General features: G+C 37.4%; 1 protein-coding gene across 1 annotated transcript in view; it reads right to left on the minus strand.

Moving 5' to 3' along the window:
• dync2h1 (dynein cytoplasmic 2 heavy chain 1) overlaps positions 1-17555 on the minus strand; it is a 115120-nt gene that overhangs the window by 35414 nt on the left and 62151 nt on the right. The window contains exons 62-75 of the mRNA XM_077207100.1: positions 15352-15478; positions 14660-14801; positions 13699-13808; positions 13584-13604; positions 7127-7225; positions 6572-6695; positions 3844-4007; positions 3649-3768; positions 2938-3072; positions 2697-2840; positions 2144-2233; positions 754-819; positions 452-502; positions 289-366 (exon numbers count right to left, since the gene is read on the minus strand). Coding sequence (XP_077063215.1) covers positions 289-366; positions 452-502; positions 754-819; positions 2144-2233; positions 2697-2840; positions 2938-3072; positions 3649-3768; positions 3844-4007; positions 6572-6695; positions 7127-7225; positions 13584-13604; positions 13699-13808; positions 14660-14801; positions 15352-15478 — 1471 coding nt within the window. The remainder of the gene's footprint in view (positions 1-288; positions 367-451; positions 503-753; positions 820-2143; positions 2234-2696; positions 2841-2937; positions 3073-3648; positions 3769-3843; positions 4008-6571; positions 6696-7126; positions 7226-13583; positions 13605-13698; positions 13809-14659; positions 14802-15351; positions 15479-17555) is intronic.

A 17555-nucleotide genomic window follows, 5' to 3' on the forward strand; every position in this document is an offset into this window, starting at 1 on the left:
AAATTAAAACAGAGAAGAACATTATTGATATTCCTTAAAAAAATAAAGTTTTAAAAACTAATATTATTCTGATCATTATTACCTTGAGAAGTACATTCTACTATAAAATAGCAATATAATTCTGTCATAATTCAAGTTGAACTAAACTTTTTTAAAGTTTTATTTTGACAGGTTGTGGTAAAGGCCTTTGAAATGCATTCAATACACATAGAAATGCTGTTGAAGAGACTCTGCAGAGGAAGTTCAAGTGTTCAGGTCCTCACATAGTGCATAATTAGCCCTAATTACCTTGAGCAGAGCCACAGCCATCAGCCTCTCCTGATCAATCCAAGATGGAAACTGTTCCCGCAGAGCCTTCTGGGAGTCCTGAAGAGAGAGAGAGAGAATGTATATGAATGAAGAGAGGAGACGCGTGTTATTTCATCAAGAAAAATTGAAAAGAGATTCATACCGTCTTCCGAACCATGTCTGCAACGATCAGGCCAGTGAACACGTCCCATTCCTGCGAGACACAGTCATCAGAGCGCCACAAACACACACGAGTGATTCAGCTTTATTGTGCTTTACTGGCAGGGCTAATAACAGCATATTTGTCTTGTCAGAGTCGCTGTTGTAGATGAGCCGAAACAGAAACGTTATCATTCCTTCAGGATTTATTATGACACACACACACACACACACACACACACACACACACACACACACACACACACACACACACACACACACACACACACACACACACACACTTACGTTCTCCTGGAACAGGTCTGGGTTCATTCCCTTCACAAAGTGCAGTGCAAACATCAACTGATCCGCCTGTAAACAAACACAGATGAGTCATTTTAGATGACAATATTCAGATTCCCAGTGAATGCATGAACTGATAACATTTATACCTGAAATACAATGTAAATAGCTCTGGATGAAAGCGTCTGCCAAATGCATAAATGAATGAATGATGAAATGAATGAATATGACACATTGGCAGTGCTGGAGGCCCGTTCACGCTTTCCCACTAAAGAAAAGCAATTGGTCTCCTTCCCACGCAAAACAACAACTCAATCAGGCCCGACCGACGCAAAACAAAACTAGATCACTGTCGCTAGAATCAATGAAGCTGTCAACATGCTGAACACATTCAGTCAGCGGACACACACTCCTCAGTTTGTTGTGCTGCATCAACTTCAACTTTGTTTTCACTGTCTGTTTGAAATAAAATGATGTCATTTACAAATATCAAAGCAGGACTGGATGTGACGAAAAATTTGGCAATTTTGGTGGCTACCAAATAAAATATTTCTTTCTAAATACCCTCTTGTTCATGGATAATTATGTAATATTGAAGTGTAGCGTTGTTCAAAACGGACACTAAAACACTGCCAGAACAGCGTTTTTATAATCATTTATATACTATTATAGTTTTTATGAATATGATGAATTAGGTTTTATTTGCATATTTAAAAATTTCATTTAAATGTTTTGTTTAATTTTTGTAATTTTATGTGCTTTTGTCGTTATTATATATATATATATATATATATATATATATATATATATATATATATATATATTTAGATTTAATTTATTTTTATTTCAGCTTTGATTAAATTTTTATGTCAGAAAATGACATTGTCATTTTCAATTGTTGTCAATTGTCATTGTCAAATTGTTTTTTTAATTAAAACAAATTTTGACTTTGCCTCAACAAGTCATGTGACCAATTCAGTGCAGTGGCAGCCAGTTGTCATAACAAAAAAAGAAAATTAAAATTAAATAAAAATAATAATACAATTTTTTTTTTTACTTTGCCTCAAGTCATGTGACCAATTTTAGAGTTACAGCCAGTTGTCGTGTAAGAAAATAAATAAAATAAATATATATATATTTTTTTCATTTAAATAAAATAACCATTCACCCATTATTGAAAAACTGTTGTCAAAATGACCAGCTGTGCACTTCTGTTGTCCAGACAGAAGCACCAACATACTTTTGGTGGAAAAAAGGAAAATGGTTGATGCTGTGGTTTTAAGTGGGCGTGGTCATCGCTATGGGAACATAACGAGGGCTCTGATTGGTGCTGGGGGTTTTAGCTGGGCGGGGCCGTCTCAATGGGAACATAATGAGGGATTCAGTGTGTTACCTTGAAGAGTGAGCGGCAGATATACTCATACACCATGTTCTTCAGTGTGTTCTCCAGCGTGGAGATCCTCACATCAGTGCTCTCGCTTTCCTGCATCACACACACAGTTAACTTCACTAATGCAGTATTTCTTTCATTCATTTATTACTGATTCTATTGATGGTTTTTCAAGCATACAGCATTAAGAAAAACAGAAAAAAAGACAAGGAAAAAAAAGAAAACAATAGAACAGAATAGTTATACATTCTGTTTTGGGGTAAGTATGGGTTTACATAAACAGTCATTGATTGTTTACATTACAGTAATCAATCCATTTCTTCCAGTATTTTAGAAATAGATCTTTTTAAAGTCTCATAATAAAAGTCAATTCGTCCATATTGTATATTTCTTTAACAATTTCTATCCATTCTCCAAGTAAGGCGATGTCCTGCTTATATTATTACTCTTCTTACATGCTACATTTAATATATTAACAAGATGCACATCTCCTCTCAACACAGAGAATGCATTATTTTGCCAGTGCATGTGTGTGTGAGGTGTGTTTCCACGTCACCTGTTTGTTCTGCAGCGCTCGGTGGAAGAGTCGCAGGAACGACACCAGACTGAACCTGTACATGTTATTAATCTTGGACAGATCCGTGATCACAAAGTACATCTTACTGGCCGTCTCGGCTAGCGGCAGGTACGCGTCCCTTTCCTATACACACACACACACACACACACACACAGTTACTCTGGTGCTGTTTCAGTCACTCCTGCGATCTCGGTCATGATCACACTCTTCCCAGCATCACCTGGTCGAGTGACGTCTGCAGGCGGTGGGATTCAGTCAGTGATTGGTGGATCAGAGAACTGCTGGCTTTGGTCTGGTTCAGAGACTCAATCAGCTCCTTGTTCTCCAGGATATTGCCTTGAGCCGTCGCCAGAGTCTACACACACACAGAACACACACTCTTTGCTGCATATTTTGAGAAAAACATCCAGGAAACCAGGGGTTTTCAAACTGAGGGAGTGGAAACGTTTAGAGAAAATCACTGTAAAAATAATATATATATAATAAAACTAATATATAAAACTAAGTAACTAACTTAATTTGATTAAAATAAGAAATATATTATTAAAATTAATAAGTAAGATTTTATTTAAATAAAAAAATGTATTAATAATAATTCATTAAAAAATTAATGAAGTTTGATTTAAATAAATAACAAATACATTTGATCGAAATAATAAATTAATGGATAAATTAAAATAAATTAAATTAAATAATACATCTAACATTATAATACTATAGTGTTTTAAAAAGTTATGATTTAAACTAAATATTTTCTAAATAATATTTTACACGCATTTATAATATTAGTTTTCACAGTATTAATGTCTTTATATATGAAAATATATAGCTGACTTTTAATTATTTTAGGATGGGTTCCCTAAAAGATCAAAAAGCCCTGAATAAAGCTCATGTGTATGACGTGTTTAGGAGCATGCTGGGATTGTTGTACCTCCAGCAGCGACTCCTCCAGCTGAGCAAGCTGGATCTTCTTCTCCTCTTCCTGTTGTAAGAGTTTGGTTTTCTCACTCTCCAGCTCTGGCTTCTCCTGCTGGATGGTCAACGCTAGCAGCTAAACACACACACATATACACAATAATGATGATCTGTATGGAGTCGGAGCGGTTAATAAGTGTGTGTGTGTTACCTGTCCTCGCAGTCCTGCTCTAGTGGTGGTGAAGTTCACCTCAGTGATGACCGACGCGGCGTCAGGTGGGATGAAGGGACTGGGGTTACGGGTCGCCAGAAACAGACGGAAATCCTCATTATAGTCGATGACTTTGTCTCCGATCTGCACCACGTATCGCGGCCCTGCCCCACACACACACACACACACACACACACACACACACACACACACACACACACACACACACACACACACACACACACACACATAAAGAGCAGAATAAACCGTGTTCAGAGTGAAGCACTAGTATCCTGCTAACTGAAAAACAGTGTGTAAAACAGTATGCAGTAACGTTTTAAACATCAGCATGTTATTTTTTTTGGCACATGACCTAATTACATTATACTGTATGAATAATTCAGTGAGTGATGTCACATTGAAAATAAAATCAAATAAAAAAAAATCTAAATGGTTATTTGTGAGAAATGCTGTAATTTTGGTTTGAATAATGAGTTGAGGAGGAGAAATTAGAGCAACAACAAAAGAACTGTTGAAATTGCTTTTAAATTGAATTGCGATTCAAGCGTCACTGGAAATAGAACGCCAAGTTGAGTGAATTGCATTGTGGGATACAGTATTAGATCCAGTGTTCTGCAGTGTTGTTATTGTTAACTAAAACTAAAACAAGCAAAAGTAATTTCCCAGTAACTGAGATAAAACTGAAATAATAAATAAATATTAGATGAAAAAACTAAACATAAAAAGAAAAATTATGTTAGAATTATATATATATATACAGGTCCTTCTCAAAAAATTAGCATATTGTGATAAAGTTCATTATTTTGTATAATGTAATGATAAAAATTAAACTTTCATATATTTTAGATTCATTGAGATTCACTGATTGCCTCCATGCCACGCCGCATTGAAGCAGTCATTTCTGCAAAAGGATTCCCGACCAAGTATTGAGTGCATAACTGAACATAATTATTTGAAGGTTGACTTTTTTTGTATTAAAAACACTTCTTTTATTGGCCGGATGAAATATGCTAATTTTTTGAAATAGGAATTTTGGGTTTTCATGAGCTGTATGCCAAAATCATCAGTATTAAAACAATAAAAGACCTGAAATATTTCAGTTGGCGTGCAATGAATCTAAAATATATGAAAGTTTATTTTTTATCATTACATTATGGAAAATAATGAACTTTATCACAATATGCTAAATTTTTGAGAATGACCTGTATATATCATATATATAAATAGTATATAAATAATACAAAACTAACTGTGATTGTGTGCATAACATAAATCCTCATTCTCAGCACAGTATGTAGCGCATAATGCTGAAAAACGAGCAGTATGAAAACAGCCTTAATGAATGCAGCTGAGATTGCTGTGGAATCCTCCTTGAGGATTTGTGGGGTTGCCAATTTGAACATGACACTGTGTGTGTCTCTCCTGTACGTCTGCAATGCAGTAGTCTGAACACACACTTTAATTTCCCTCTCTCTTTCTCTCCTCATCCAAGCGCTGAAAACCTCTTCGTTTATCTGTCTCCCGCCGGTCCCTGATAGACTCAGCCATATCTGCCACACACACACACACACACACACACAGACACACACAGACACACACACACACACACACACACACACACACACACACACACACACACACACACACACACACACACACACACACAGCAGCATATGGAGGAGGCTTCATTCAGAGATGCCCGCGGGTCTTATTTCATACAGCTGGGACAGGAGGATAAACACACTACAGGAGAAGGGGAGCGTGTGAGTGTGTGTGTGTGTCTGTGTGAGTGCCTGTCTAAGGAGTGTCTAACTCCACGTTCTAACCATGTCTGAAGCCACACGTCTCAAGCCTCAATTTATTTTTCAGTCCTTACTGAAAGCAAAATGTCAAAATCACAGCCAATCAGAATACACACAAACGTTCAAAAGTTTGGAGTCATTACGTTTTTTTTTAAAAGAACTTAATTCAGTAATAACATGACTTCATATAAACTGTATAAAGACATACCACCACCTACTGCACGACACCTGATGTAAAATAAAGGTACGGGCTGAAGATAGCGATACGATCAGTTAATGCTTAATCCTCGAGATCAGTTTGGCCTCATTTACACTGCAGGTCTTGAAGCCCAATTCTGATTTGTTACCTATATCTGATTTTTTTGACCGTCCGTTTGTGACCCATATCCGATTCGTGTGTTTACACTTGCCATACTATCTGAAACATGCTCAAAGGGGATTCTTTATAACGCACTTTCATGAGATCGTTGTGGGCTTTAACGAGGAGCAGTGAGTCTATGGCATAATGAGCAAGCCAACCTTTGATATTGTGTCGACGTGTTTCCACACTCCTCTCCTACGACGGCACAACGTTTGCAGATGCGCGTCGGGGTTTCTCTCGTCATTAAACCGCGGAGACGTAGCCTAATGCCTCAGAAAACCCGATCTGCCTGTTCACATGACAGTCGCATTGGCACATATCTGATTTATATCTGATTTATTTCCACATATGAACAAGGCCTGAAACCGATCTCGAAATATCCGAATGCATGAGGTTTTTTTTCCTGTTTCCACGGTCATAGAACACATCCGATCTGTGTCACATATGAGCAAAACATCGTAATTGCGTCACATTTCACTGACAGTGTAAACGAGGCTTTTGAGACATCCCTAGTCTGTACCTAACACACACTCGCTGTACTCACCCTGTGCGATGAGATCTCTCCGCAGCAGCGGGTACAGGACCGGCTCCACGCCGTCCATCTCCTGAATGATCAGAGTTTTCCCGAAGCGCACGGATAACTCCAGCACCGTCATGAAGTTAGTGTCCTGAGACAGATAAAGTCAGATAAACATGTGAGACTTCAGGGGTTTTGACCAGGGCTATTATAGTTCACTGAAACTACACTTCTCAACCTGACGTACAAAAATAACTCAAACAAAAATTAATATAACCTATATAGACATATAAAAAATAAAAAAAAATAAAACTTTAACTAGAATTTAAATAAAAATGGAAAATTAAAAAAAATCATAGCATGAATAAAAACTATAATAATACATAATAATAAATAATACTGGTTCTGATATTAAAAAATAAATTTAAATAAAATAAATTGTTATTTTATATATGGACATGCCAAAACTAGTTGAAGAGATGTTTGAAATTGTGTTTGAATTGAATTGTGATTACACTGTAATGTGGGATACAGTATTACAGTTCTGACATACAACGCAGACATGTGTGTGTGTGTGTTTACCTGTTGGTTTATGATCTCCAGACGATGTGCTTTCAGATGAGTTCGCAACCACTCTGTGGCACGAGAGGACGGATCGATCAAGAACGGACAACAAGCACTCTGGGAGACGAGAGGAAACGAGAGGAGAGAGGAAGAGAGGAGACACAAGAAGAGTAGAAAAGAGAAGAGAAGTTTCCAATCAATTGAAAATAATAACACAAATGAATTGTCTTATTAATAATTTTAAGATAAATTGTAATAAATAATTTATAACTTCTGTATAACTAGAGTAGGAATGTTTTCAGCTCATATATCACCCCAAACAGCGAGAATCTGGAGGACAAATGTGTTTAATTGTTCATAAAAACTTGAAACAGGCTTAATTTTCTTTTTTTTATGTTGATTTCACAGTGAAATATGAGCCAGGCGGTTCCTGACAGGTTTCGTCAGATTCTATTTCCTGACGTGTTCTTTCATTTCACTTGTTCTCTATGGCAACATGATGGTGGGTCACCATAGAAACCAGACTCCTTATGAACACTAATTATAAACTTCTCACACACGTCAAATGGTTCAGTCAATTCAGATGAGATCATACTTCCAAAAAAAACAGCTGTATTAGACATACAAAATATAAGACAAGGGACAATGGTTAAAAAATAATGACCAAGTTAACAGACATTAATCCAGCGGTTTATTTTAAGGCCTGTTCGCACTCTGAAACTTTACTTGCAATCAAGTGACATTTTTTCCCCATTATTTAGGTCAATTTTTGCTATATAAACTCACTGACCAATTAAGACGCTCTTTTCCACTTCAGGACAGGACATTACAACAGATATAACACTGTTTATACTGAATGCAATGTAAGTCGTTGTTCAAGCAGGGAAAGTTTTCATGTGTATAATAGTTTGATCCAATATTTTAATCCAATCACGATTCAATTAACAACCAGTGGATAGAATTAAGTCCCGCTCTATATATTTTTTTCTATAGCCATTTCAATCTGAAATATGACACAATACAGAAGTGCAGTCAGTCTTTCTTCAAGGATGTGAGCAAATGCAGAGTGACTTGCTTATCGTTCTTTTCAAAGGCTGACTAAACTTTTTGCTTGTGAAAAAGTTTTGATGTGGATTTAGCGGCGCTTTGTCGCATCTCTCCCGGAGTGAACAGGCCTTTAGATCTAGGGTAAGTCAGGACTAGCTGATAGTATAGTATAGTATAGTATAGTATAGTATAGTATAGTATGGTATTGTATGAATGGTATAGTATGGTATAGTATAGTGGGAATAGTTTAATATGGTATACGATAGTGGGAATGGTATGGTATGGTAGAGTGGGAATAGTATAGTATAGTGGGAATGGTATGGTATAGTATACTGGGAATGGTATAGTATAGTGGAAATAGTTTAATATGGTATATGATACTGGGTATGGTATGGTATGGTATAGTGGGAATAGTATAGTATGGTATAATATAGTGGGAATAATATAGTATAGTATAGTGGGAATAGTATAGTATGGTATAGTGGGAATGGTATGGTATAGTATAATGGGAATTAGGGCTGCAGCTATCGATTCTTTTTGTAATCGATTAATCTAGCACTTAGTCGATCGATTAATCGAGTAATCGGATATTTTGTGTGTGTGTGTTTTATTAACAGAATAGTTATATTAAACTTGTGTCTATTTCAGTTAAAGCTGTTATAAGTTATATACTATAAGTTATATAGTATGCAAGTTATAAAGCTATCTCATATGTGAATTTTCCTTTAAGATGTTATAATATAACCACTCTAAGCATATTTGTGTATTCTGGTAGTTTAACGCTGAAGAAGAGCTGTAACGTGACTTGTTGAACACGCAGTAAAAGCTGACGCACTTTATGTTCCGTGCGTTTTAACTGAGAAATGAGTACTCCGAATCTTTATTAAAAACCAACAGGCTGGGGACTTTAATTTTTTGTTGTTGTCTGTATTTGGCAGACGTGAAATACAAACAAGGTCTCGCAAAGACTGCAATACAATATTTGTTCCTCCATCACGTCCCGCTGTGTACAGTGAATGCATGCTGAAATTATTGTTGCGTCATATAAAAGTTTAAGCATATGTGATGCATTGCTGCAATTGGTCTGACTGGAGTGTGTGTGTGTGTGTGTGTGAGTGTGTGTGTGTGTGTGTGTGTGTGTGTGTGTGTGCGTGTGTGTGTGTGTGTGTGTGTGCGTGTGTGTGTGTGTGTGTGTGTGTGTGTGTGTGTGTGTGTGTAAGGGGTTCTTTTTTTAGGCTATACTCTTGCAATTGAACCTGATAGTTACGTTTACTACTTAAAAATGTCATCAAAGCTAAAAATCATATCTAGTCAAACCGCATCACGACATCGCTACAAATACAGTATGGGATTAAAATCAGCGAACATCAATAGGCTTAGACTACGTTACCTTGTTTCAGCGAGTTAAGTGTATTAAGTGAATTAAGTGAGTAATGATCCCACACTTTAGACAATTTCTGCCGTTTATTCACATATTTATTCTCCGCCATCGCGCCAACTAAATTCAAAATATATGCTTCCTGAACAGGTCCGTGTGAATAAACGGTCCGTGTGAAACAATCAAATCCCTGCGCCGCGCGTATAGTGCGCGTCATAGGAATTTAACGAGGCTTCGAGGCAGAGTTTTTGCCTCGAGGAATTTTTGTAATCGAGTAACTCGAGTAACTCAAGGAATCGTTTCAGCCCTACTGGGAATGGTATATTATGGTATAGTATAGTGGAAATAGTTTAATATGGTATATGATACTGGGTATGGTATGGTATGGTAGAGTGGGAATAGTATAGTATAGTGGGAATAGTATAATATGGTATAATATAGTGGGAATAGTATAATATAGTATAGTGGGAATGGTATAGTATAGTATAGTGGGAATAGTATAGTATAGTGGGAATGGTATAGTATAGTGTGAATGGTATGGTATAGTATAGTGGGAATGGTATAGTATGGTATAGTATAGTGGGAATGGTATGGTATAGTATACTGGGAATGGTATAGTATGGTACAGTATAGTGGGGATAGTTGAATATGGTATAGTATAGTGGCTATAGTATGGTATAATATAGTGGGAATAGTATAGTATAGTGGGAATGGTATAGTATAGTATGGTATAGTAGAGATGCGCGGTTGGCGGTTATAGCCGCGGTTATATATGACGTGACGAAAAAAAATATTTTTATTATTTTCTAGTCTCGCGGCTGTCATCAGCAGCGCCTTGTATCAGCGGATGGCGGGCGGGAAAATTGGTCAAAAACGTTGGTGCGGATGGATGGCGGACGGATGATGAGTTTTGTGATGCGGTTGCGGATGAAATAATAGCCCATCCACGCATCTCTATGGTATAGTATACTGGAAATGGTATAGTATGGTATAATATAGCGGGAATAGTATAGTATGGTATAGTATAGTATAGTGGGAATGGTATAGTATAGTATAGTATGGTATAGGATAGTGGGAATGGTATAGTATGGTAGAGTATAGTATAGTATGGTATAGGATAGTGGGAATGGTATAGTCACTGAACGATGGTTCATGAACTCGTTCATATTTTGGGCGAACGTGAACTGAACGTACTGCATTACTGCCTGATGAACGTTACTGTGAACTCGTTCATTCTGGTGTCAGTGAACGACGCGCTCTCTCAGTTTAACTTCGTTCAATAGAGTGCCAGATTTCTATAGAGCCTTCCAGGCGAAAACCCGGCTAAAACACACCGTAAACAGGCCTTAATATGTAGCGAAAAAACACCCAATGCAGACAGATAATATTGGCCGCATGCGTCATCAAAACAAAAAGCAGCAAGGAGGCGTCGTATACATACAGTCGGCAACGCGTCATAGTTGGGGGCGTGGTCGGCATGGGGGAAAACACTGCGAACATCATGTGTATTTGAATGACAAAATGTCTTATTGCGAAGCATTGATGCCTACCGACCGGCAACAATATATTGCTAAATTAACTGCAATAGGGTACGATTGCCCATATTTAATTAAAAACTGGATCAATGACCCGACCAAATGGCCGGAAGTGTCGTTTCCAGACATATTGTGCTATCTGGTTGAATCTCCAGGTAAGCTACCGGTAACATTAGCCTATAACTCAATCATATGTTGTATAACGTTACTATAACGCCATAAAACCTTGTCACTTACCAATTGTACGTATGCTTCACTCCAAACTATTAATCCTTTTGTAAAACGGTGATCAGTAGTACGAGGTTGCCGAGGGACTGTGCTGACAGTGATCTCTAACTCACAGACTGCAGTCTGTATTGATGGTAGACTGCAGCTATTGGCCTATCAAGCGAGCCTTCAGCTGATAACGCTAATGTGAATGAGACATCCCTTATGAAAAACAACTATAGGAATCTTGTAGTATTTTTGGAAAAAATATTATAGTAATCATATAGGAATACTATAGTATTTTGGGACATACTATAGAAGTACTATAGAGGTATTACAGAACATCACATAAGTATTACACTACTATTTATTGCTTGTAGCCATTTTGTCCTCCTTTCCGGTTCTGTGTTTATTAGGAAGGATGTAGAACTTCAATTCATAATTTGTTTGTTTATTGGCGGTACAAAAAACGACACAGCACCTCTTCGGCATGATTGTCGCGTGTATTTCAATCAGGTCAATCATGTATTTCAAGCGGATAGTGGGAATGGTATAGTATAATATAGTATAGTATGGTATAGTATAGTGGGAATGGTATAGGATAGTATAGTATAATATAGTATGGTATAGGATAGTGGGAATGGTATAGTATAATATAGTATAGTATGGTATAGGATAGTGGGAATGGTATAGTATGGTATAGGATAGTGGGAATGATATAGTATAATATAGTATAGTATGGTATAGGATAGTGGGAATGGTATAGTATAGTGGGAATGGTATAGGATAGTGGGAATGGTATAGTATATTATAGTATAGTATATTATGGTATAGGATAGTGGGAATGGTATAGGATAGTATAATATAGTATAGTATAGGATAGTGGGAATGGTATAGTATAGTATGGTATAGGATAGTGGGAATAGTATAGTATTCCCACTATCCTATACCATGGGAATGGTATAGGATAGTATAATATAGTATAGTATAGGATAGTGTGAATGGTATAGTATAATATAGTGTAGTATGGTATAGGATAGTGGGAATAGTATAGTATAGCATAGTATGGTATAGGATAGTGGGAATGGTATAGGATAGTATAATATAGTATAGTATAGGATAGTGGGAATGGTATAGTATAGTATGGTATAGGATAGTGGGAATGGTATAGTATTCCCACTATCCTATACCATGGGAATGGTATAGGATAGTATAATATAGTATAGTATAGGATAGTGTGAATGGTATAGTATAATATAGTGTAGTATGGTATAGGATAGTGGGAATAGTATAGTATAGTATAGTATGGTAGAGGATAGTGGGAATGGTATAGGATAGTATAATATAGTATAGTATAGTGGGAATGGTATAGTATAGTATAGTATAGTATGGTATAGGATAGTGGGAATAGTATAGTATAGTATGGTATAGGATAGTGGGAATGGTAGAGGATAGTGGGAATGGTATAGGATAGTATAATATAGTATAGTATAGGATAGTGGGAATGGTATAGTATAGTATGGTATAGGATAGTGGGAATGGTATAGTATAATATAGTATAGTATGGTATAGGATAGTGGGAATGGTATAGGATAGTATAGTATAATATAGTATGGTATATGATAGTGGGAATGGTATAGTATAATATAGTATAGTATGGTATAGGATAGTGGGAATGGTATAGTATGGTATAGGATAGTGGGAATGGTATAGTATAATATAGTATAGTATGGTATAGGATAGTGGGAATGGTATAATATAGTTGGAATGGTATATGATAGTGGGAATAGTATAGTATAATATAGTATAGTATAGTATGGTGTAGGATAGTGGGAATTGTATAGGATAGTATAATATAGTATAGGATAGTGGGAATCGTATAGTATAATATAGTATGGTATGGGATAGTGGGAATAGTATAGTATAATATAGTATAGTATAGTATGGTGTAGGATAGTGGGAATGGTATAGGATAGTATAATATAGTATAGTATAGGATAGTGTGAATGGTATAGTATAGTATGGTATAGGATAGTGGGAATGGTAGAGGATAGTATGGTATAGGATAGTGGGAATGGTATAGGATAGTATGGTATAGGATAGTGGGAATGGTATAGGATAGTATAGTATAGTATAGTGGGAATGGTATAGTATAGTATAGTATGGTATAGGATAGTGGGAATAGTATAGTATAGTAAAATATAGTGGGAATGTATAGTATAGTATAGTATAGTGGGAATGGTATAGGATAGTGGGAATGGTATAGTATGGGAAGTCAACACTTCTAAGTAATCATGTGCAATCTTACCAGTGATCTTAGTTCATTAATCTGATGTCAGCATGCGGACAGACAGACATGAATGAGTGAACGCTGGGCATTGTGGGAACACAGATGAAAAGAGTGGTCTATGTGTGTGTGTTACCTGCAGGATGACCAGAGCGTTCTCCATCGACAGGTCATCAGACGGAAGCCCTTCACCCTTCCAGATCAGCTGCTCGCTCTCAGAACACAGGAAGTGACGCAAATCAAACTCTGCCAATCAGAGAGCACCACTGTTAAAGCCTCGGCCAATCAGAAGAGCTAAAAATTGTGTCCATCATAAATGTTTTCCATGCTTTGTGTTTACTGATTGGCTGATGTCTTCCAGTTCAATGACAACGCTGTTATCGTTTACTAAAACTAAAACAATTAAAAAATATTTTTCGTAATTGAAACAAAGCTAAAATTAAATAAATTTGAGTATTGAATGAAAAAAGTTGAAGTACTAGTGTATGTGTGTGTGTGAGAGAGAGAGAGAGTTTGCGTGAGTTTGTGTGTGTGTGTGTGTGCATGTGTGTGTGTGTGTGTGTGTGTGTGTGTTACTCTGCAGTGCTGAGCTGCTCATCCAGTCGTGTGTGTGTGTGTGTACATGCGTGTGTGTGTGTGTGTATTACTCTGCAATCCTGAGCTGCTCAGCCAGTGTGTGTGTGTGTGTGTGTGTGTGTGTGTGTGACTCTGCAGTCCTGAGCTGCTCATCCAGTCGTCTAGGCTGTGTGTGTGTGTGTGTGTGTATTACTCTGCAATCCTGAGCTGCTCAGCCAGTCGTCGAGGCTGTGTGTGTGTGTGTGTGTGTGTGTGTGTGTGTGTGTGTGTGTGTGTGTGTGTGTGTGTGTGTGACTCTGCAGTCCTGAGCTGCTCATCCAGTTGTCTAGGCTGTGTGTTTGTGTGTGTGTGTATTACTCTGCAGTCCTGAGCTGCTCATCCAGTCGTCTAGGCTGTGTGTGTGTGTGTGCGTGTGTGTGTGTGCGTGTGTGTTTGTGTGTGTGTGTGTGTGTGTGTGTGTGTGTGTGTGTGTGTGTGTGTGTGTGTGTGTGTGTGTGTGTGTGTGTGTGTGTGTGTATTACTCTGCAGTCCTGAGCTGCTCATCCAGTCGTCTAGACTGCTGCGCCGCTGGTCTTCAGGAGCCGCAGGAAGATACGTGATGAAAGCAGCAGATAGTTGAGCTCTCTTAGGAAGAGTGTCCAACTCCTCACTGATCTCATCCACCTACACACACACACACACACACGTTTGTTTCACAATATTACTGAGGACATTGCATAGACTTCCACTGATTTTATATCAGGTTAATGGTATTTTAGATGGCCTAAACTAACCATCACAGAAACATGCAAAACACTAGATTTAAATGCAAAATCTTTGGGGCGATTTATAAGCCTTTTTAACTAGTGAGAACCAGTGGCATTTGGCCCTCACAAGTATAGTGTAAATATAAATATAGTGTATATATAAATATAAGTATAGTATATATAGGTTTGGACTTGTATACACAAACACACATGTTTTATGGGGACTTTCCATAGACATAATGATCATAATGATTTTTATACTGTTTTATACTATTACACTAACCCTACCACTAAACCTCCCAATCACAAAAAACCTTTCTGCACTTCTACATTTATAAGCCACATGTTTTCCTCAAGAGAAGCCAACATTCAAAATTCATGGGATCAAAAATTACTGGTATTACTTTACTTGTGGGGACATTTTGTCCACAATATAAGGAGTACCTGAACCACACACACACACACACCTGTGCGGTCCAGCGAGTGTGTTCTCCGTCCAGCTGCTGCAGGAGTTTCTCCGCTGCGCTGATGGTCTCCTGTGCTCTGCTCACCTCAGACTCCAGTTTTGCTGCTTCAGTCGTACGACACTGAAATCTGGACACCAGAGACAACATGTCACACACACACACACACACACACACACACACACACACACACACACACACACACACACACACACACACACACACACACACACACACACACACACACACATAATTAGTGAGTTACATAGACAATATTTAAGGCATCTAGGACATGCTCACACTATGAACATTGTTCCAAAAGCCAATATTGCATGCCGCATTTGTGAAGGCAATGCCAGAATGCACCAGGGTTAATATTGTAGGATTACAAATTTTATTTAAATGTTTAATTGAGCTTCCAATACAATAGTATAGAAACTGAGAAAGTTTAGTAGACTGAATTTAGATATCAGAGTATCAGCAAGAGATTCATTGCCAGTCCTGTTCTCTCTATTGTAAGTTAAATTGATCAGAGCACTGAGACTATTACCTTTTGTCTTTATGCACTGCCTGGCCATTAAGATAATGTGAAGGTATCAGTGAAGAGTCTGGCTGATTGGATTAGGATATTTACATTACACTAGTATGCTGATTGGATTAGGATTGGTAACACTCTCAGTCTAGGGCACGTTCCTCATTTACATGCTTTTGTTTCAGAGTGTCTCCACCTTTATGTAACTCCTCCCCCTTAAAGGGTATATGAACTACTATATACTGCTTTTAGTTAGACTTGGGTAAGATTTTGGACTTGGTGACTACAGCATCGCAACAGCAAAGTCTTCAATAAAGAGTAACTTCTGCATTGAAAGATATCCCAACGTCTCCTGGTTTTTCGCTTCTAAGTCTCCTACACTTAAGAAGAACAAGGCTTACAACAATATCGTAAACTAAAAATAAAAGCATAAAAAAGTATTATAGAAAAAAAAAAAACATTAACTGGGAAATAAAAAATACAAAACTTGCCAAGGCAACATCTCTTGTTTAGTTTGAAGTACTAAATCAACTAAAAATAAATAAACAAAAAACTATGTGTACTGTTAAAAAAAACTAAAAAACATAAAATTACTAAAATTTAAAACTAAAATTTAAAATGAAACTAAAAAAGGTAAATAAAAAATCTAATTAAAAATGTGATAGCATATCAATGAAGAAGAAAAAAACCACTGGACTGCACTGCTCCATTCTCAGAGAAAATGTTCAACCAAAATGGATGAATGTAATATTGAAAGTTTCAATAAAAGCAGGGGTGTGAATCTCTAGGCACCGCACGACTGAATTATGATTCAGAGGGATAGTGCGATGATAAAACGATTATTGATGCATCTTTTTTCACTCTGACTACTTGGTACTTTTAAAGCAAAGTATAATGATCTAAGGCTGAAACGATTCATCGAGTTACTCGATTACGAAAATTCCTCGTTAAATTCCTATGACGCGCACTATACGCGCAGGGATCACACCGTAGCGCGTGATACATTTTAAATTTAGTTGGCGCGATGGCGGAGAGTAAAGATGTCCATAAACGGCAGAGAATGTCTAAAGTTTGGGATCGTTACAAACTTCAAAAGGACAACAAGGTGCAATGTGTCTACTGCAAAGTAGACCTGGCATACCACAACAGTTCGACTTCAATGATTCAGCATCTGAAACGAAAACATCCACTCCATGCTGTTTCACCAAGCGTCGCTGAAACAAGGTAACGTAGCCTAAGCCTATACATTGATGTTCGCTGATTTTAATCGCATACTGTATTTGTAGCGATGTCGTGATGCGGTTTGACTAGATATGATGTTTAGCTTTGATGTGTTTAAGCAGTAAACGCATAAATGTTCAATTGCAAGAGAGTAGGGTAAAAAGAACCCCTTCACACACACACACACACACACACACACGCGCGCGCATGCACCCTCGTCTCTCTCACGCGCCAGTCAGACCAATTGCGGCAATGCATCACATATGCTTAAACTTTTATGTAGCCACGCAACAATAATTTCAGCATGCATTCACTGTACACACCGGGACGTATATATTATATGAACAAATATTGTATTGCAGTCTTTGCGAGACCTTGTTCGTATGTCACGTCTGCCAAATAGTTACAGACAACAACAAAAATGAAACTCCCCAGCCTGCTTCTCCAAATCCAC

The sequence above is a fragment of the Siphateles boraxobius genome, unplaced genomic scaffold (assembly GCF_051911475.1).
Source record: "Siphateles boraxobius isolate OS27281-9 unplaced genomic scaffold, OSU_SipBor_1 6, whole genome shotgun sequence".
NCBI lineage: Eukaryota > Metazoa > Chordata > Actinopteri > Cypriniformes > Leuciscidae > Siphateles > Siphateles boraxobius.